This window comes from Bemisia tabaci, chromosome 9, assembly GCF_918797505.1.
Source record: "Bemisia tabaci chromosome 9, PGI_BMITA_v3".
NCBI lineage: Eukaryota > Metazoa > Arthropoda > Insecta > Hemiptera > Aleyrodidae > Bemisia > Bemisia tabaci.
Window position 1 is genome coordinate 10617677 of NC_092801.1, and position 21916 is coordinate 10639592.

Genomic DNA, 21916 nt, shown 5'->3' on the forward strand with positions numbered 1-21916 from the left:
GGGGGGGGGGTATACACATAACACAAAAAAAGTGTGTCGCGTCTTTTAATACAACTTACTGTCTTTGCCAAAAGCTGGTTTATGCATACTAACTGAAGTACATTATTTGGACGTATTTAGCTATGCATGTAAGTAGTTCACTTTAGCATAAACACATTCATTAAAGATGGTTTTAAAAAAATAAATTGGTAACACCGTCAATTTCGTGGGGAACATATTTTTTTTTTTTTTTTTTTTTATTAATTTATTGTTATATTAACAATACAAATATGTCACTACTACTACTATGATTCTTAGTATCTATTGACTTATTATTAAATATAAATGAGTTTTAAAAGTAATTCTAGCGGATAATAAGCATTCTTGCTTATTATAAATAATTATTGATATGTAATATCAAAATTATGTGAAATAAATATAAGTATATAATTTTAATGGGAACATATGAACAGGAAAAGCATCGAGAGCGGGAGGAGGGGGATAGCCCTAGAGTCGGCAGGTACAGATAAGAAGACGGACACGCGCTGGGTACGTTTTTTCCTTATTTACATCGAGCCCGTTCTCAAATGCTTTGTTCTTTTTTATTCATAGTCACCGAATAATTGAATCTTCACTTGGATTTTTTGCGAAAACGGTGCATCGTAGAAAGTTGGCGCAATTATAACTTTTGATCAGCATCTTGAGGAGAATCCAATGATATAAGTCAGAAGGCAATCGGTCTTGGTGCAGCTTTCCATAAGAGGTGTGCGGGGTCCGTTCGGATACATTTTCCGAAAAATATGGCACATATGGTAACGAAATTAATTTGTTCAACTCGATTTTCCTTTTAATCTTCACACTATGCTCTTTATTTTCTTTTTTGCTTATTGCTGTTTTAAATACCTTTTCAATGAAGGGAGAAGGATAACAATTTCCAACTAAAAGTTTTTTACCCGTCTTGACAGTCTCAGGTAAAAATTGATGGTCCGAAAGCCTTACAATCCGCTGGTTGCACTATCAGTCTCACAATAACAGCGGTGAGGTTCAAAGTGTCTTTCTTTTTAATTTTTTTTGTTTTGCCGGTTGAAAATGCGGGTGTGATCCCTCCGAAACGTCCCGGGCTTTTTATTTTATTTTATGTGTTCATTTTATTATTTGCGGCCTTACTGTCGATTTAAGTTGATTTTTTGTCTGATTTTTTTATTAGAAAAAATGCGTCCGATAGTGCTATTCACCTGTGGTGGTGAAAATAGGACTCAAAATATTCCTGAAGTTGCGCTTTTATGAATGCCGAGAGGGATTTTTCCCCAGTTTTTACCAAGAACGCAATCGCTGTATGAACAATTTTTGAATATGCTCCCTTCTTAAAGTGAAATGAGCTCCCTATCGGGGGAGGCAGAGCCAATAGCTGCTTAGTTGTGGCTTCTTCAGCAGACGTGTCGTTTATCTTGGCAATATGAAACGTATACACAGTGTCACCTTTCCCAACGATAAGCTGGTATACGATAAATTCATTTGTCTGTGTGGTGTTTGAAAACATTTTTTTTCGCTCAATACCGTCAAATAGCAATTTAAATTCATTTCCCAACGATACTGCTGTTAAATTCACATTAACATGATACAAAGAAGTGTGGTCGTTAAAGTGCTTCTCCAAATAATTCTTCAGACTTTCGGTTCTTTCACTTTCTAATTTATTTATAGCGTCCAAGAATGTATTGTATTGTTTCTTAGCATCATTCAGTTCTCCCTGAAAACGAGTCTGAAGAAAGACTTTGACTTCCTTATTGGGGATGACCAACCTGTAAATGTCAGTTTCATTTATTCTCGAAGCATCCAGATAACCGGCACTCGTCAAAAGAGTCCAGTAAGTCTCTTTGCTCGAGAACAATTTTTGATATGTTAAATTAGGATACATTCTTTTTTCCAACGAAAATCCAGAAACCAGGAAATATACTTCCAGAAAACCAAAATCTCCTGAAAACGAAATTAGTTTTTGGACGATTTCTAATGATCCTGAATTTCCCCAATAAGTATCGAATTTCTTCGAGTCAATTGTCAAAGCCACGGAATACGGGTTAAAGATTACGACATTACCGAAATGATACCCATCGTACCATTCTTCAAATCCTTTTATCTTCAAATTTGAATCCATTTTTTCAATTAAATAATTTATTTCGTCCTTCTTAAAACCGAAATATGGGCCGAAAGTATCATCGTCAAAAACAGTATACGCTTTAAAATTGGACATATCAGAAAATATACTGTTTTTTGACGTATAAGTGATGCCAGTAAAAATGACGAGGTGAGGATGGGGATTAACGCCTTCCTTGCAGAAAAAAAGGATCAATTGTCTCATCAGAGCTTTATTTTCTACGTACGTTGCACTCATCTCATGATGTTTCGTTCTAAAACTGTCCTCTCCGGTGAATGTTTCCAAGTCGTCTTCAAACGCTGTATTAAAAGGGGCGTCATATTCATCCATTAGGATTGCAATTTTAAATCCAGCATTTCTTAATCTACGTATGACATAGAAATATCCCCGGAGAAGTCTTGAAATTGTTGCGTTCGAATTTCGGAGAAATCGGACATTTATATAATCTATATCAGCAGAAGTTAAATACTGTTTGTAAAATATAGTATACTCATTTAACCAGAAATGCATATGTTCATTTAACTCGTCCCTGAAAGACGTTGGATCCCGTCCCTGACATAAATGCAGTATAGAAAATTCAAAAACCGCGTACTTGTGTTGGTGATTTTTTACTATCTCCGCGTAACTATGGTTTACAAGAATGTTTAAACCCGCAAATAATTTTTTCTCTTCTACCATTGGATCCTTTTGAAGAAATAATTTTAGCATCGATAAATTGGTGGTCTTCCCGAAACGCCGAGGTCTCGTGATGAGCTTCATGATCGGTCCACGTAATGCCTCCGCGATCCAGTCAGTCTTGTCGACGAATACTTTCTTATCTTCAACCATCATGGCAAAATCGCACATTGAAATTGGTAATTTAAGCTTCTCATGGTGATTGCTATCAACCTAAAAAGAAAAAGTAAATTTATTTAGAGTAATGAAGAAGTTAAAGAAGAGAAGAAGTTAAAGAAGCAAAGTGAGTTAAAGAAGCAAAGTGTATGCGACAGGTAGACAGCCAGTAGTTCGAACATTTTTACGCGTTGCAGTAGAAGGGTGAAAATGGGAATTTGAGCCCAGCTGTTGCAGGATTGTGTAGAAAATTAATATTTAAATTTTTTCCAGTTGGCAACACCTTATTTTACAGCGTTGCTTGGTGGTGTAAAAAAATTAAGTATTAGGGTCAACCCGGCAGCGTCGAATTTCATAATCTGGGTGAAGCAACGTGTTCGAGTTTGCTCTACCACAACCGGCAACCTCTGGAGTGCTGAAGTTGTACGGTCCTTGCGAGATCGATCGCATCAGTTTCGGAACTCACTACTCCATCCCGAACATCGGAGAAACAAACATACTGTTGTTTACTCCGACAAACTCGACGAGAATTTGAGATGAATGTCGTACCCGATCGGAGCATACCAGATCGACATAATCATGGGTAGCGGTAGCCACCTCCGGACAAAGTCTAAACTCGACAACACTGGAAAGCGTCCTAACGAAAAAGGTGGCAGCCAACCATGGACACACGTAACTCTCTTATTCTGAAAATTGATTCGGTTTGAACACGACTGCAGCCCAAACGACGGCACGGATTCCAACGATCTTGGTGTCTACTGACGCACCTAAATTGGGCCTACAAAGTGGGAGACTTTCATCAAGATCCATTGAGTTTTCAAAAAGTTATAAGCACTTAAAGGCCCAAAACGACAAATATTTTTTGAAACACGGGCCGTTTAGTAGCGGGAAAGTTTGAAATTTCGAAACACACCCGACACGATCACCTTTCACAACAGATTTCTTACTTACACGGCCGCAGATTCTAATGAAACCTACAATGGATCATGCTTGAAGATATGAGGATATCATTTCTACCACTTTTAATAGGGTTTCATTGCTCGAATAAGTCAGCACCGGCAAATAACTTTCAAAATTTTAGCTTTAATTGTTTGAATTTAGAAAAAAACCGGTAGTGGTTCAATGCCATTTGTCGATTCCGTTCAGTTCAGCCAGTGGTCCAGCCCGGTTTCGGGAACGAAATTCCCCGTTCTGGTTCGTGACCGACCTCTTATTACTTAACTAGTTGTGAATAGATTTAATTTATATAAGAGTTCAATTCTCTGTGGATGCTAACTACTATTTTTAAACACTTCAGTTATTACTTAACATATGATTAAATCTGGGCACGGTTTAAAACTAAACAAAATTTCCTAGGTGATTACTTATTCGAAACTTAAGTGACGGGAAAATTACCGTCACAAGGGGGAGGGGGGCGGGGGGCAACTCAAAAATTTCAAATGGCAACCCCCATCATGTGATGCATCGTTAGAAAGAGCATGAAAAAAGAAAATTTTTGGCGCAAACCGGAAGTCGATCTGACCCCCCTGTCAAAAGTTAGGGGGGTCCAAAGGTTATCTAGGGGGTCCATACCTTCATTTTTTAGAGTAGCTTCGGCGGCTCTTGGACATACCGTTTCTCTTTTCAAAGAGTCCTCGAATACTCCAAGTCTGATACCGAAGTCTTCATATTGCCCCCGGGCCACCACAGCCCTCCCCGTAGGGGGGGGGGGGGGGGTGTTGAGTGGATAAGTTCGGGTTTTGACAAAGGAGGTCATCGAAAGTTGAGAAAACTAAATATTTATTAAAAGACTGGGCGCTACAAACAAGAGCTACATTGCGACTGGCGCGACGGACGAAGTCCGTGCATAAAGAGAAGAGAAAAATCTTAGTCAGCAGAAAATGAGCATTACCTACATCGGCTGGCTGCGCCGCACTCCAACACCCTCCCTTAATGCGAAATTTCTGGTTAGCATGGGTACATGAAAATAAACTTAAACTTAAATATCCCTTAATTGCTTAAACTTATACCGCTAAATAAAGAGTAGAAAAATTAGACTTGAATTAAGAGGAGCATCCACCCATGAGCTTGGTTTTGTGATACGCAAATTTGACCCTTTGTAGCGGTTTGGTCAGGATGTCGGCTGTCTGTTCATCTGTGCCGATAAATTTAATATTTATCAAGTTTCGTTCGACTCTCTCTTTAATGTAGTGATATTTAACATCCAAATGCTTGGTGCGCTTACTATTTACCCCGTTTTGAATCAGTTTTATGGCACCTTGGTTATCGAGAAGCAAAGAGAGTGTGCCTTCTTTTACAAACATTTCGTTTTTAGTGTTAGAATCGAATAATTCCGTAATCAAATTTCTCATGTGTGCAAGCTCCTTTACACAATCCGTTGCAGCCACTAATTCTGCCTCAGTGCTGGAAGTTGCCACTGTCGTTTGCCTACGAGTAGTCCAGGACACAGGAGAGGTTCCTAAAAATACAATTAGACCAGTGGTGCTTCTCCTAGTCATAAGATCACCAGCATAGTCCGAGTCTGAGTATCCTGTTACGTTGCAGGTGCCAGACTTGCTGAAAATTATGCCGTCAGAAGGTGTACCTTTTAGATAGCGCAAAATGCGTTTTACCCTTATAATATCTTTCTTTTCTGGGTTGTCTAAACACCGACTTGCTACGTTAGTAGCGAAAGCTAGGTCTGGTCTGGTTTTATTTGACAAATATAAGAGGGATCCAACAGCTTTTCTGTACGGGAAAGAAACTATATCCAACTGTTTGGTTCCGTTGACCGCCTGTTCGTTGTTGCTTAAATTTTCAGGGACCATGGGGGTTTCAACAGCCTTTGCATCTTGCATGTTGAAAGTCATCAAGACACTTTCAATGTATCTTTTCTGTGATATTTTTATTGCATTTTTGCATGTTTCAATTTCAATACCTATGTATTCTTTTGGCTCAAACTCAATTTTCATTTCGAATTCCTCCCTTAATTTTCCGAACAAGCGCTCCACTTCACCTTTATATTTCCAGACCGTCAGACCATCATCTACATGCACAGACATGTATATTGTTTTTTCCTTATTTCTAAAGATACAACTGTCAGTTTTGAATTGCTTTAAGTTGTTTTTAATCAGACGCTGAGTGAGAGTTGTGTTCCAGGCCTGTGGTGCCTGTTTCAGCCCGTAAAGTGCCTTTTCTAGTTTGCAAAGTTTTCCATCTACCCTCTTGAAACCTGTGGGGATGTGCATGAAAACATCTTGATCGAGCTTTCCATTGAGAAAGGCTGACTTTACATCAAACTTTGCCAGATGCATGTCTTTTTCGACAGCTATTGCTAACAGGGTTCTTACAGAACTGGCGTTTGCCACGGGGCTGAATAATTCCCCGTAGTCGACGTCACCCTGTTCAAAACCCCTTACTACTAGTCTGGCCTTTTTGACCCCATCTTCTTTCGTTCGAAAAACCCATCTGCTAGTTAGAATTTTTGCGCCCCTAGCCTGAGATTTGTCCACGAGAACCCAGGTTTTATTGCTTTCGAGCGCTCTCACTTCTGCATTTATTGCGATTTTCCAGTCATCGCTTTCAGGGGAGGTCACTGCCTCTTGGTAAGTTTTAGGATCAGGTGCGGAGCGGTATGGAAGGACGCGATCCGCCAAAAAACGCATTGTCAGTATAGCGCGATACTGGGAATCTCTCTCTGTCTGGATAACGACGCTCACCGTCTTGAACTACTGTTACGTTGCCGTTTTCGTCTCCACTAGGTAGCCATTCGCTGTCGTCATCAGTTTCTGCGTCTACGAGTTCACTGTCGCTTTCCTGCGTAGTTGTCGTATCACGTTCCTCTCCCTCCGCATTCCTTTCACCAGTGGACTCGTCCGGTGTGGACTCGTCCAAAGTATCACTAAGTATAATATCAGCATCGACTGAACTGTTACCCGATGTTGCCACATCCTTTTCAATTACATCATATTCAGTAAATTTTACTTTGCGTTCAATGAATTTTACATCACGTCGTAGGACAATTTCCCTACTGTTTGCGTCCCAAAATCTATAGCCGTTTGGACCATATCCCACAAAAGTTAATTTCTGAGACCTTTCATCAAACTTTCCCGGTTTTGGCAATATTTGAGCATAAGCTTGCGACCCAAAAATTTTAAGTCTTGTTAAGTCTGGTTTCTTTTGAAACCACACTTCATACGGTGTCAATTCCCTCCCTGATTTTGGACTCCTATTAATGATATGCACGGCTGTCAGTACAGCTTCGCCCCACATTTCCTTTCCGAGCGTAGACTCGAAAACTAGCGCTCGAGCTTTGTCCAAAATTGTGCGATTCAGGCGCTCGCTGGCGCCATTTTGTTGAGGAGAATATGGAGTTGAAAAATCCGGAACAATGCCCCTTTCCTTGCACCAGCTTTTGAAGCTGTTTGACTTGTACTCGCCCCCATTGTCTGAGCGCAATTTTGAAACTTTCAGTCCCCATTTTGCCTCGACCTCGGCTACATACTCCTTAAAGCATTCACTGACCTCGCTTTTTGAGTTCAACAAGTACACATAGACAAAACCCGAGTAACCGTCCATAAAAGTAACAAAGTATCGTTTTTCGTCCCATGTGAGGGGATCAACATAACACACATCCGAGTGTATAATTTCTAAAACTCTAGTCGCTTTTTGCCTTTCTGTGTTAAACGGAAGTCTAGCCTGCTTTGCCTGAATGCATATTTGACAGTTTTTTATTGCATTGTTTATATCTTTTGGTTGGATTTTAATTCCATCGCTTACATTAGGAGGTAGGAGTGACGTCCCATGACGTTACAAAGTGGCTCATCTTTTCTGGTAAGGACGTTAAAATTTTAGACATAAGGAGCTGGTCGCTTACAGTATTATCGATGGCCTTCAATTGACAGTAGATGTTTTGAATTTTGCTTATGTGTTGTGTCATAGAGACACCTCTTTCGTATGTTGTGCTAAAAAGTTCCCTCATCAGCTCAGTTTTTTGTTCCTGCTGGTTTCTCCCATACAGGGTCTTTAGCGTGGTGAACATTTGATTGGCAGTTTGACATGACATTATATTACACATTAAGTTTTTATCTAGAGTTGTAAAAATGATTCGTTTACCGAGAGCGTCCTTTTTTACCCACAGTTTAATTTGGCTGTCGTCAGTTGTCGGCTTGGCTGTTGTTCCATTCACTACATTGGTTACCCCTTTTTCATCCATCAGAATTGTCACTTGAAATTTCCAGACTTCAAAATTGGCTTTGCCCTTTAGTTTTTCCACTTCTTTCGTGGCCACAGTATCCTGAGTAGAGTCCGACATGATGATCTGGTTGGCACTGAGGTTGCCCGAAGTTTAAAGTTCAAGTTGGCACCGAGGTTGCCCGAAGTTTAAAGTTGAAATTGGCACTGAGGTTGCCCGAAATTAAAGTTGAAGTTGGCACTGAGGTTGCCCGAAATTAAAGTTGAAGTTGGCACTGAGGTTGCCCGAAATTAAAGTTGAAGTTGGCACTGAGGTTGCCCGAAATTAAAGTTCAAGTTGGCACTGAGGTTGCCCGAAATTAAAGTTGAAGTTGGCACTGAGGTTGCCCGAAATTAAAGTTCAAGTTGGCACTGAGGTTGCCCGAAATTAAAGTTGAAGTTGGCACTGAGGTTGCCCGAAATTAAAGTTGAAGTTGGCACTGAGGTTGCCCGAAATTAAAGTGAAGCCGGGGCCCGCAAGCCTCAAACGAGATAGAGAATAATGAAATCAGGTGGATAAAATGAACACGAGTTGGTTTTTTAGAGTTCCAAGAGCGGAAGGAGCCTGAAGCACACGATAGAGGGTTAAAACACTAGATGGGGCCGAAGCCCCATCCTTTCAAAAGGATGATGAAGAAACTTACGTGGAGTCTCCTAAGGAGATGGTAAAACGACTAATGGCGGCCGGGCCCCCCACTCCCCAGGCAATGCCAATTGCCCTCTCCCCACTGGCCGACAGCCAGTAGAGAGAGACCAATCAACGTGCCCTGGGACTGGAGGGACCAAACCGCGCATATTTAAATTTTAATGTCCGGAGACCGGGTTACAGATACCCCCCAGCTCTCAAGGGTATCTACAGACACTTAGATAGACTGGAGGGCTGGTTCCCCCAGGAGGAAATATACTAATTAAGGCGAAAAAGGTTAATTTACGTTAATTTAAATCGTGCTTCAAATTCCTTACCATTTATTTTTAAAATATTAGATACAAGAAAAATTAATATCAAAAAAATATTTGGAGCCGAGAAACAGGATAACATCAGTTATAAAATATAAGTACAAAATACAAAAATTGGTAGGCACTTTTAAGTCACAAAATACAAGAAAGTGGTAAGCATATTAAGTTACAAAATACAAACAACTGGTAAACACTATCATGTGTGTAGCAAGCCGCTTTTAAGTACTACGTAGCAATTATTCACTAGCTGAATTACAAACAAGATTTTCTAAGGGCTGAGAATCCAGGGGAACAGGGAACCTATACTGTGAACAGCCCTCAATGTTCGCAGGTGCAGAGACCAACTTCACTTTGGCTCGCGAAACCCAAATGAAAGTTTTACAATTTAATCAAGTTGCCACTAAAATTGTAGCCAACCCATATTGTATACAACTTGGACACAACTGGACTGAATCATACAGTATTACTACCGGACTTGCAAGGTTGTATTTAAAAAAAAATTTGGACAGACAAAAATATTTTAGCCATAGGTTTGGCACCATGATCAGCCTTTCGGAGCCATAACCAAGGGAGGGACGTCTTCAAGAATAAAAATTACAAAAATAAAGCTCGACAATAAAGGGAGGGATTTGTTAAACAAAGGATAAATAAAGCTACGAGTGACCCAGTCTGCTCGCATCTCGTAGGGTCTTCCTGCAGCTGGCTATTACTGAAGGAATACTCTGACAGTTTCCGGTCCTCCCATCAGTCCTGCACAGAGTTGGGGGGGGGGGGGGGGAAAGCATTTTCAAGGGGCGCCAGGGTAACTTCATCGGCCCTGGAACGCCGGGATTAAAAAAAAGTAAACAAAAAGGGATACCTCTAGTGCCGTAATACCATCCAGTATACTGCACACTAGGGTGTTCAACAAAATTTGGTTGCCTCTTACCAACCAGCAGTTAATGTTTGGATTCAGGTGAGAGTTGAACAAAATACGGAAATTCTAGTTAGTTAATTCAGTAGTGCCCAAAAGGTGAATCTACCTAGACAGAATTATTATTGGAAAAATTAAATTTGGAACGGCCTTGGTGGAGGGAAGAAAGATACAAAATAATAATGATTACATGTTTAGGGCTGCTTAGACTTGCTGGCTTGCCACATCGTGCAAAAGAAATACAATCCTTCAAAAAGAAATACACATATGAAGAAAATGTTTTAAACAAAAAAAAATTTAAAATACTAATAAGACAGCAGAAAAATACATAAGTTCTGACGGGAAAGAAGGGGTTGACCCCCGATTCCCCGGAGGAAAGCCGGGTGCATTATCAACATGGAAATCCAAGAAACGAAGGTATGACATTTTTCATTGGAGATGTTCAATAAATGGGCGCAGATTGGCTGTGTTGTAAACACCCTTAATTTCTTTAGTTTTCGCGTCGACAACGCGGAAGGCATTTTTGCCTATTTCTTTGCTAATTTCAAACGGGCCTTCGTATAATCTGAAGAATTTGTGAATTTGGCCTTTAAGGGCATTAGACAAATAATGGGTCTTGATTAAAACTTTGTCTCCTATCTTAAAAGCGTGTAAGCGATGACTACTGTCATGTTTTCGTTTCCTTTGTTCTGCTTTTCTGGCTAAGGTTTTATCACAAATTGCCAGTTTAAGTGATTTATTGAAAGACGAGTCAGAGGTTGGGAAAGAGATAAGATTAGCAAGGAAGTTGAACGGAATTTCACCCTTCATTACTTCGATGGGCGTCACCCCTGTGGATTCATTAACTGTATGATTGATGCAATTTTCAAAAAATGGGAGGTGTTGCGCCCAGGTACGATGGTTTTCACTACAATACAGGCGGCACAAAGCACCAAGGATGCGCATATATCTCTCGGAGGGATTTGAACCAGGATGGTATACAGAGCTGTGTGTCACTCGTATTCCTGCACGTTCTAAATTCTGATGATAATAGTTAGATGTGTAACATGGACCATGGTCACTCATGATAGTTTCTATCTGCCCTACTTCATTTACATAATTGTTCAAGATTTTTCGGGTAACCAACACTCCAGTCCCTCTCCTCAGAGGGTATAGCTTAACATACTTGGTATATATGTCTACTAAAACAAGCACAAAAGTAAAATTTCCTTTCGACCTGGGTAGGTTTCCATAAAGATCAGTGGCTACAAGTTCAAGAGGCTTGGTTGCCATGACAGCTTTCAAAGGAGCATGACAAGTTTGGTTCGGTTTTTTACATTGTTGACAATCTACACATGATTGTATGAATTTGCGAACTTTGCGTTCTAGTTGTGGGAAGGTTACAAAATTTTTTAAGTAATGATATGTTTTGGTGGCACCAAAATGCCCTATAGAAAAATGTGCAGCTTCTATGACTTTTGTTTCTAAAATTTTAGGGATGCAAAGTTTCCATTCTTGTTGTTTGATAAATTTGGTGAATAAATTATTATGGTGAATAAGATAAAATTCCTCTCCTTTAAACGGAAGTTTGTTTTTTACTTTGTCGTATATTCTCCCAAGTCGACTGTCGTCTTTTTGTTGTTGAGGTAATTCAGACATCATATTTTCAAAATCCTTTGGCATATAATTTTTTGAAAAATTTACACAAATTTCCCTATCAGTTGAAGGCATTGAATACAGTTCTGGTGGATATCTAGAGAGTGTGTCTGCAGCGACATTTTCACTACCCTTTACATATTTGATTTTGAGGTTGAATTGTTGTAAATACAGCGCCCATCGGATTAATCTTCCTGATGAAAGGATGGAAATCTTAAGAAAGGTAAGAGCTTGATGATCTGTCAAAATTGAGGTAGGGAAACCCAAAATAAATGGGGAAAATTTCTGACAACTCGCCACAATCGCAAGTAACTCGATCTCAGTCACAAAGTAATTGCGTTCGGGTGGGCGTAAAATACGGCTGTAAAAATATATAGGACGACGGTGACCGTCTGAGTCAATTTGAAAAAGCTCTCCAGCAATAGCTCCATAGCTGGCATCAGTGGAGATATAAAATTCTTCCTCATAGTTGATATATGAAAGCATTACATTTTCAATGAAATTTTCCTTAATTTTATCAAAAGCAGTTTGTTCTGTTTCTTCCCATTTCCACACCTGGTCCTTCTTTAACAAGTGAAGTAATGGTAGAAGGAGGTGAGAATGATTTTTGTGGAATTTGGAGTAAAAGTTTACAAAGCCAATGAAACTTTGTAGGGCTTTCTTACAATTTGGTACTGGAAATTCTCTGATACATCTAGCCTTGTTTGGATCCATGGAGATTCCTTCTTTAGATAAAATAAATCCTACAAAATCGACAGAATCAAGGAGAAATTGGGACTTCTTAAAACTAACAGTAATATCGTTTTCAATACATTGTTGCAACACTCTTCGCATGTGTTTTAGGTGTTGTGCAAAACTTTCTGAGATTACTCGGAAATCATCCACATATTTGCTGAGAAATTCGTCAAACTCAGGTCCAAAAGTCCTATTTGTGGCCTTTAATAAAAATTGCATGCTGACACATGTACCGAAAGGCACACGTGTGAAACGGTAATTGTGGCCTTCAAAAACAAAACTAGTCATGTCTCTTGAATCAGGGTGTAGTTCTACTTGCCAGAAAGAAGAAACTAAATCTAGCGTACTTATATACATTGGTTTTGGAAATCGGAATAATAAAGAATCAACAGACTCTGGAGCTTCTGCATCAGATATGAGCTTGCTATTAAGAGCTCTGGCATCAAGACATATGCGAACACTTCCATCCTTTTTCTCTACTGGTACTATGGGATTGCTATAAGGACTGAAACTCTCTTCAATTATGCCCATATCTAACATTCTCTGCAGTTCTTCTCTAACTTTAGCTCGTTTAGCTTCTCGAACAGGATAGGATCGATTTGTGAAAATTTCATTGTCCTTTTTTCTAAATTTAGCCATGTAACCTTTAATTTTACCAGGGACTGTAGAAAAAGCATCACGCATTTCAGCAAGCATTATGGCCATTTGCTGCTTCTCAAACTCTGAGGCACCACATGACTGAAGTTTCTCAGCAATTTGTTCATCAGTTAGCCTTTCAGTAGATGCTGAGGCTGAGTAGCACATAAAATCATCCTTATCATAATCAAATTCGAGGCATGAATGGTTCTCTGACAGGTCTACTTCAGAGCAAAATAAACTAAAAGTACAATTGGATTTTACACTTATAGGTCCGAGACATGCTGAGACATTTTGGGCAATTATCTCACTAAGCTTATATTTTCCCGTATCGTTCAAGTGTAAACCCTGAGCGGTAAAATGTTTTCTATCAAGATGATCTTTGGTGGATATCAGATTACAAGGTGTTTTCTTCAAAGATTTTGTGAAATAAAGATTAAGAGCTGGAACTAGCTCGTTCAGTTCCGGGTTATCAAATCTACGGAACAGTTCAAAAAGGAATATTTTAGACTTAATTCTTTCGAAGACAGAAAAATCAAACTCCAACTTAAGTACATTCTTTGTTTTATCTATATTTAAATTGTTAGTGCCTGCGATTATAAATACAAAGTCAGATGGTCTAAGACCAGGAGCTATATCAGACAAGATTTTGACAACCGACTGGAATGTAGCGTCTGGTGCAAATGAAACTTTAACTTCAACTTCTGGCAGTCTCTCCGAAAGTCGTTTCTGCATGTCTCGGCCATGACTATCAGCAAATAGGTATAATATAGGTTCTTCATCCGAGGCACTTAGGGATGATACCTGTGGATGTGTCGACTTGCAGCTTAACCAAGGGACCTTCAGGCGGCCCTTGAGCAAAGATAAACATTGATGATTGCAGTCGATGATTGCATTATAGTGGATTAGGAAATCTATTCCGATAATGAAGCTTACATTGATGTTTGGTACAATAAGCACAGCCTTAGGAAATTCTACATTCTCAAATTTTAGGACAACATAAATTTGGGAATTTACAGCTTTAGATTTGACTCCTGTGACGCCGCGTAGGAATAGACCCGTTGTTGGCAATGTGGGAAACTTACGCTTAGTGCTGTCACACACATGTTCATAATAATCCTGACTCATCAATGTGACTTCACTCCCAGAATCAACCATTGCTTCAAAGGAGTGGCCAGCTATTGTGACAGAAACAAAAGGAGATTTATGTCTTGTGTTCTCAGGTTGTGTTTCATCCTCCTCAAGGAGAAAATCATCGTCCGTGAGGTACATGGTATTATACGGGATTTCAGGATTAAGGTTAATAGCGTTCACATGCAGATTGATATTATTTGAAATCAGGGAGTCCATACAACTGATAAGGATGGATTCAACAATTGAAAAAGGCGACCTGGCTGTGACGAAGGCCTTCCTAATTAGAAAATTATCGTTCGTGTTAACAAAAGAGATATTTGAATTTTTCGTATTAAAGTGATTGTGGAGTAAAGTACTTATTTCCCTGAGACAAGTATTGAAAGTATCACCTTTTTGGTAATGAAAGAAGTCACAAAACACTACCGGAATTTTCTGCGAGATATCTCGAATCACGTTTGATACTGCTCTAACAAGCTTCTTATCGATTTCTAGAGAATTAAAGGATACATTGAAATATTGTAGGACATCAAGACTGTGGCATAAGATCAAGGAACTATCATAAATGGTCAGCTCAATTTTTAAGCAATATTGAAAAAGTTGAACAAAGTCAATAAGTATACATTCAAATAGGAGTTTTAATTCAATTGAGTAAGTTGGTGTTGTGATATTATGGACATCTTTTGTCATTGACTTAGGGATTATTACAAGCCAGCATTGAGTTATGTTATTTTGTGAGGTTGACTTTATATTATTTTGTGAGGTTGACTTTATGTTATTTTGTGAGGTTGACTTTATGTTATTTTGTGAGGTTGACTTTATGTTATTTTGTGAGGTTGACGTTATATTGACTTTAAAGAAACAATAGCTAGAAACTCCTGATAAATTGAACGGCGATAACCAGTGGTGGTTTGGCTGAGAGCTGTTGCTAAGTTGAGCTGCCGCAGATTCCACAGATCCCTGGGGTAACAGCTCTGATACATCCTCAGGTTCCGGGCAGCTCAAGTCTAGTTTAAAGACTCGGTTTCTAATTGAGCCTCAGCCTCAGGCATAAAGTTAGAATCAGATGTACCACTGGTATCAGTTTGGATAACACTGACCCTTTGCTGATTCAGTGGCCTGGGACCGAACTTGTTCTTGAAAGTACTACTGTTGCTGGTAGCACTGTCGGCTGGAGATAACGCTTTAGTAATTCCCTGTTTGCGGATTTGATCAATGCGTTGCAGCTTCCGCTGAACGTGCTCAATTGTCAACTCATGATCATCGATAAATTGTTCTTGTACATCACGAGGAAAATGTGCCAATACCGCGGAAATCAAAGCAGGAATGGGAATTGGTTCATCAAGGTGTTTCGTATCTCTGACGTATTTCAGAAAATAAGTGGCATACTTGTCTACAGCAGGATTAAATTTGTTAGCGTACAAGGATCCAGAAATATTACTCTGGTCACCGCGGCCCCAGTAGTACTTCAAGAACCCGTCAACAAAATCCTCAAAGAGATGAAAATCAGTAGATTGAAACCAAATTTTTGCTTCACCTTCTAACAGCATGCCAACCTCCATAACTTTGGTAGCGTCATCAGCATTTTTAGCGTTAAAATACACTGTTACTATATGGACAAAATCTTTAGGATGACATTTATCCAAGTTCCCATTAAAGCGTGGCAAATCGTTAAATCTAATTGAATTGACATGTTTTACAATCTTAATCGAAGAACCATTTTGGCTTGAATCACTGTTAGACCCCCCGTTTGTTGGCTGCTTGAGCGCTTTACTTTGTTCAAAAAAGGTTTCACAGGTTTGTGAGATGTTTTCCCGGCCTGTTTTTCTAAAGAATCTAATCTTCTGCTTACATCAACCTGCAAATTATCTAACTTATCTAGAATATGGTGAAGAGTCTGGCTTGTAGCGCTAGATGCGACACTTGAACGCCTAGATCCAGAACGGTCACTCCTTGACGAACACCTTGAGGGAGTCGGTGAGACGCACCGCTGGTTGAGGTCATGCCTGGATACCGAATCAATACCCATATCAACATGATGCCACAAATCTCTCCTCTCATTTCTGGGTTGTCTCCACTCATTTCTTGGCTCTCTCCAATTGTCATGGTTCATTAACACAAAGTTAGGTATAGGCACTTGGCCAGGGTGAGGTGGTGTAGGCATATCACGCCCTTGCTGAATATGCACTACTGGCTCTAGAGGGTGTTGAACAACATTTCCCATGTCATGGCCTCCAACAGCTGCGACATCCAACGACTGATCCCTATGGCGTCTACGACCCCTCCACTGGGGGTTGACATTTCGTCTTTCCGCCCTGTTTCTAGTTTGATACCCTTCTGGTCCACTCATTGTAAAATTTAACAGGGTGGACTAAGTAACACACAGAGGAAAACCTAAAAGATAATATTAAAAATACAGCAACAATGGTGCAATACTAACACAGCCACCGACAGATGATCCCGGAACGAAGCTTAAGCGCAGGAGATGTCACAAACTCGAACACGCTGGAATGAAGAAGATCAAAGACGATTAGATGTAGAAGGCTATGAGGTGTATTGCATCAGTTGTCCAACACCAGCACGAACATCACTTGTCCGCTCCCACAGACAATGCAGCTTGGCAAAACTCCAACGTCCAAACGGTGACTCCTCCAGACTGGGCGGTCGTGAATACGACTAGGGCGCTCCAGCCAAGCAGGACGGTCGTGAATACGACTAGGGCGTCCGCTTACCCCTCAAAGATGGAATAACCAGGACATCAGACAGGAATTAACTTCATTTGAGTGTTGTTGGTGATAACAGCTCAAAACCTCAACATAACCTCGTCGGTTTGTGAGTTGACTGATGCATAGCATCGGCATCGATGGCATCGGCCGAAAATTAAAATGGCTGACGAAGACAAGTCTGCAAAAGCGAACATTGAACAATGCACTATGAAGCACGCGTCAAGGTCGGAAAGTTCAGCGAAGCACTGATGAATTGATGATAGTGCTGGTATCAGGTTGTGATACACAAATAAATAAAACACATAAGGATTGCATCCTTTCGCACGATCAGGGTGTTCCGCGAAAAAGGCCAGTAAAACACTACAACTCGTGCCCCGCGTTGGGCGCCATATCTGAAGCCGGGGCCCGCAAGCCTCAAACGAGATAGAGAATAATGAAATCAGGTGGATAAAATGAACACGAGTTGGTTTTTTAGAGTTCCAAGAGCGGAAGGAGCCTGAAGCACACGATAGAGGGTTAAAACACTAGATGGGGCCGAAGCCCCATCCTTTCAAAAGGATGATGAAGAAACTTACGTGGAGTCTCCTAAGGAGATGGTAAAACGACTAATGGCGGCCGGGCCCCCCACTCCCCAGGCAATGCCAATTGCCCTCTCCCCACTGGCCGACAGCCAGTAGAGAGAGACCAATCAACGTGCCCTGGGACTGGAGGGACCAAACCGCGCATATTTAAATTTTAATGTCCGGAGACCGGGTTACAAAAGTTGAAGTTGGCACTGAGGTTGCCCGAAATTAAAGTTCAAGTTGGCACTGAGGTTGCCCGAAATTTAAGTTAGACACTCCTTGCACTTTCAATTCTGCGTTCGAGCCGTTTACATTTTCGAATGCCGTAAGACATGATGAGAAAGAACACGAGCACTAGAAACAGCACGTATAGGATGGCGTCGTTGGCATCGAAGTCGTTCGTTATTTCGATCACAGAATCGCTGCTAAACCAGCTCATTTTTCCTTTGGCGAGAAAAAAACGGTCGTGATATGAACACACAGCTAGAGAGCACAGTACGCGCACGGCCGCGATGGTTGATTGGAATCTGGGCCCAATAACCTGTTGAGTGGATAAGTTCGGGTTTTGACAAAGGAGGTCATCGAAAGTTGAGAAAACTAAATATTTATTAAAAGACTGGGCGCTACAAACAAGAGCTACATTGCGACTGGCGCGACGGACGAAGTCCGTGCATAAAGAGAAGAGAAAAATCTTAGTCAGCAGAAAATGAGCATTACCTACATCGGCTGGCTGCGCCGCACTCCAACAGGGGGATGGGCCTGTTACAATGAAACATTGCATTAAAATGCGAAAAGTCACGGAAGAGCTTCAAACTTAGCATCAAATCCGGGTGGAACTTCTTACCAATGTTATCGCAAACGCAGCCTGCGACTTTAAAGTGAGTTTTCAAAACTCTTAGCCCCCTGCCCCCCCTCATTTTTGGTTGCAGAGCGGGTAAAAACCGGGAAATTCACTACAAATAATGCCCGAAACTAATGTCCAACTTGAGGAGGACCCTTGAAACGTTGCGATCAGTCGGAGCATTGAAATACAAGGACTGCCACCCCCTTAAAGTACGGAAACATCCAAAACACCCCCGCTGCCCCCCTCATTTTTCGTTGCGGAGCGGGTAAAAACCGGGAAAATCGCCAGAAATGATGCCCCGGTTCTTCCCAGCTCTGTAACGAAAAAAGAGGGGGGCAGCGGGGGTTTTATGGATGTTTCCGCCCTTAAAGTAGGCGGCAGTTCCTGTGTTGCAGTTCTCCGACTGAGCGCAACGTTTCAAGGGTTCTCGTCAAGTTCTACAGTGGTTTCGGGCATCATTTCTGGCCATTTTCCCGGTTTTTACCCGCTCCGCAACGAAAAATGAGGGGGGCAGCGGGGGTGTTTTGGATGTTTCCGTACTTTAAGGGGATGGCAGTCCTTGTATTTCAATGCTCCGACTGATCGCAACGTTTCAAGGGTCCTCCTCAAGTTGGACATTAGTTTCGGGCATTATTTGTAGTGAATTTCCCGGTTTTTACCCGCTCTGCAACCAAAAATGAGGGGGGGCAGGGGGCTAAGAGTTTTGAAAACTCACTTTAAAGTCGCAGGCTGCGTTTGCGATAACATTGGTAAGAAGTTCCACCCGGATTTGATGCTAAGTTTGAAGCTCTTCCGTGACTTTTCGCATTTTAATGCAATGTTTCATTGTAACAGGCCCACCCCCCCCCCCCCCCTACGGGGAGGGCTGTGGTGGCCCGGGGGCAATATGAAGACTTCGGTATCAGACTTGGAGTATTCGAGGACTCTTTGAAAAGAGAAACGGTATGTCCAAGAGCCGCCGAAGCTACTCTAAAAAATGAAGGTATGGACCCCCTAGATAACCTTTGGACCCCCCTAACTTTTGACAGGGGGGTCAGATCGACTTCCGGTTTGCGCCAAAAAATTTCTTTTTTCATGCTCTTTCTAACGATGCATCACATGATGGGGGTTGCCATTTGAAATTTTTGAGTTGCCCTCCGCCCCCCTCCCCCTGGGGGGGGGGGGGGTGAAGAACTGGAAAGTACCTCAATAAGTTTCCCCCTCGATATGAGGAAGGACGCCACAAACTGCAAATCGATATCATAATTAGAACTAAAGTTATGGCCAGTGGTGCGTAACTTTTGAATAACCCTGTATAACAAAACTTCTTCCTACTACTGCAGATCATTTCTTAATTAAACCCCAAGAGAGTGTCCAAATTCTTGTTTAAAGTGAATTGTTGTCACATTCGTAACAATGCATGGAATGACCCTAGAATCATTGTATCTCTGAAGACATAAGGTAAGATTTTTGAAACAGAAATACTAAAATATTCATCCTTCATACAATCAGGGAGATCCTAACCCAAATAATGGCGTAATTTTCTCTTTTCACCCAAATTAATGATGTTATTTTCTTTGTTCAAATAAACTAATTTACATTTAATGCTCCGAAAGCAATATTTTCTCCAAAATTTAGCAAAAAATAACATTTTATACTAAAAAAAAAAAAAGTAGCAATGACATGAAAGTAGTATCGTACACATCCAACATTTCAGTTATTTGGCAAGCTTTTCTGACACCTTCATGTTGGATCTATCATCTTATTGTTTTTCTTCATTAAAAAATAAAATAAAATAAGTTACACTGTCATCAAGAGATTAATTCATAAAATAACACGTCGTAGTTATCTTTTGTAATTTTTCTCCTTTTGATAATTTTGGTTTTTATTATTTGAAAGTTCAACTGTGATCACCATGTATAAAATATCTAAGAAGAAATTTGTTGGTTCGACTTTACATCATAACATTGACCCTTCAATTTTGAAGATACCGCAACGATATGCAGCACGCAAGAATAGTTGTATGAACCCGGTGTTATGAAGGGGCGTTGTTTACCTACTTTAAAAAAAAAGTGTCCAAGTTTTGTGGCCAATTTTGGAAATTGGGTGTAAGAATGAGAGATAAACAAGCAGCTAGTGGATCTCAAAAACATTCTTAACTCCATTTTTTCGAAAATATGGGTTGGTTCCTTTCCGATAAACTCGGTCCAGTCTCGTTACTTTTCAACAATTTTGAAGTAAGAATCGAAATCGGATCCTTACCTGTTTGGTTGCAACAAAGGTTAAAGCGAGGACGAATCCCAACAGGAGGAGAGGAAAATTTGTGGCGTACATCGCGAGATTGATTTTTGAAATTCTTGAGGAAAATCCACTTAAGAAAACGGGAAGGTTTGACGACGGGGAATGCACACGAGTTGTCGTCGGCGAGTTGTGGGCAGAAGCTACAAATTCGCTAGCGCACGAACGTCAAGAAAACTCTGCCAGCAATCGGTAAACCCGTCCGTGCAAACACTTCCCCCCTTTCCCTCCCCCTTCAAACCCCCTACAACCATATATCCCTCTCCCTCCCCCTCTCTCCCGCCCCCTCTCTCCCTCCCCCCTCTCTCCCCCCCTCTCTCCCTCCCCCTCTCTCCCCGCCCCTTTCTCTCTCCCCCTCTCCCTCTCTCTCCCCCCTTTCTCTCCCTCTCTCCCTCCCCCTCTCCCCCTCCCCCCTCTCTCTCTCTAAAAAAAAAGAAAAGAATAATGGGATAACAGAGAATTATTGTCACGTCGAAGGGTTAGTTGAGTTTTAGACGGACTGAAACATCTAAAAACCCTTGACGCGGCGGAAAAGTTAACGGAGTTGTGGGAGAGCAAGAATTGAACGAAAATGTTTAAAGGACCGAAAGTTGTATTAAATGAAAGAATTTAGAATTACAGATTCACACTTTGAATTAAATAATGCCTACGGAGAGAAATGGCATAACGTAGTACTACGGGTCAAGATGGTAAAAGGACCATGAGAAATGGGCAGCTCAAGCTTTTATAGGCTTGGTGACGTCACAGGTGGTGAGACAACAAGTCTACACGCTATTGGCTGGCTATAATCAGTGGAGCTATCAGCTGCAAGTTCAGTAATAAAAGTAATGGGCGATTTAAGGTGATGGCTGGGAGATAGGATCGAAAAAGACGAAAGTGTACGAAATCCAGCCATCCCTAATGATTGAACTGAATATGAATAGAAAAGACCGACGCCAAAAACGACCGTTTTTTGGCACAATTTGGGCCAGCGAGGATTTTTCTGAAACCGGGCCCAAACGATACCTTATGATACCCTAAAACTCTGGTAAAAATTTTAGCTTGAGTATACGCCCGGTTTTTGAGAAATGAGGGGGCAAAGTTGCCAAATCGCCATCATTCTGGACAGCATTTCTACAGCAAAAAGACGGGGAAAATGGACGAAAAAGTCAAATCTTTGATGGGTTTCGGCTGTAAATGTTCTCATTGGGCCCCCAAGCATTTAACTGTGTTCAGTTTCAAAAATTTTGGTCGCACAGTGGTCCAAAATGGGGAGAAATCGTCGACAAATCAGAATTCTTTGTCAAATTTTTAGAAATGGAAGTAAAATTGTCGGTCTGCTGCTGT

At 40.9% G+C, this 21916-nt stretch overlaps 1 protein-coding gene across 1 annotated transcript; it reads right to left on the minus strand.

Moving 5' to 3' along the window:
• Positions 1–1101: 1101 nt before the first annotated feature.
• On the minus strand, positions 1102–20814 carry LOC109036716 (uncharacterized protein in vnfD 5'region). Its single transcript, XM_019051076.2, has 2 exons — positions 20555–20814; positions 1102–3019 (listed from the first exon to the last, which is right to left on the minus strand). The coding sequence occupies exons 1-2, from the start codon at positions 20624–20626 to the stop codon at positions 1211–1213; spliced, it is 1881 nt and encodes a 626-aa protein (XP_018906621.2). The 5' UTR covers positions 20627–20814; the 3' UTR covers positions 1102–1210.
• Between the last annotated feature and the right edge of the window lie 1102 nt (positions 20815–21916).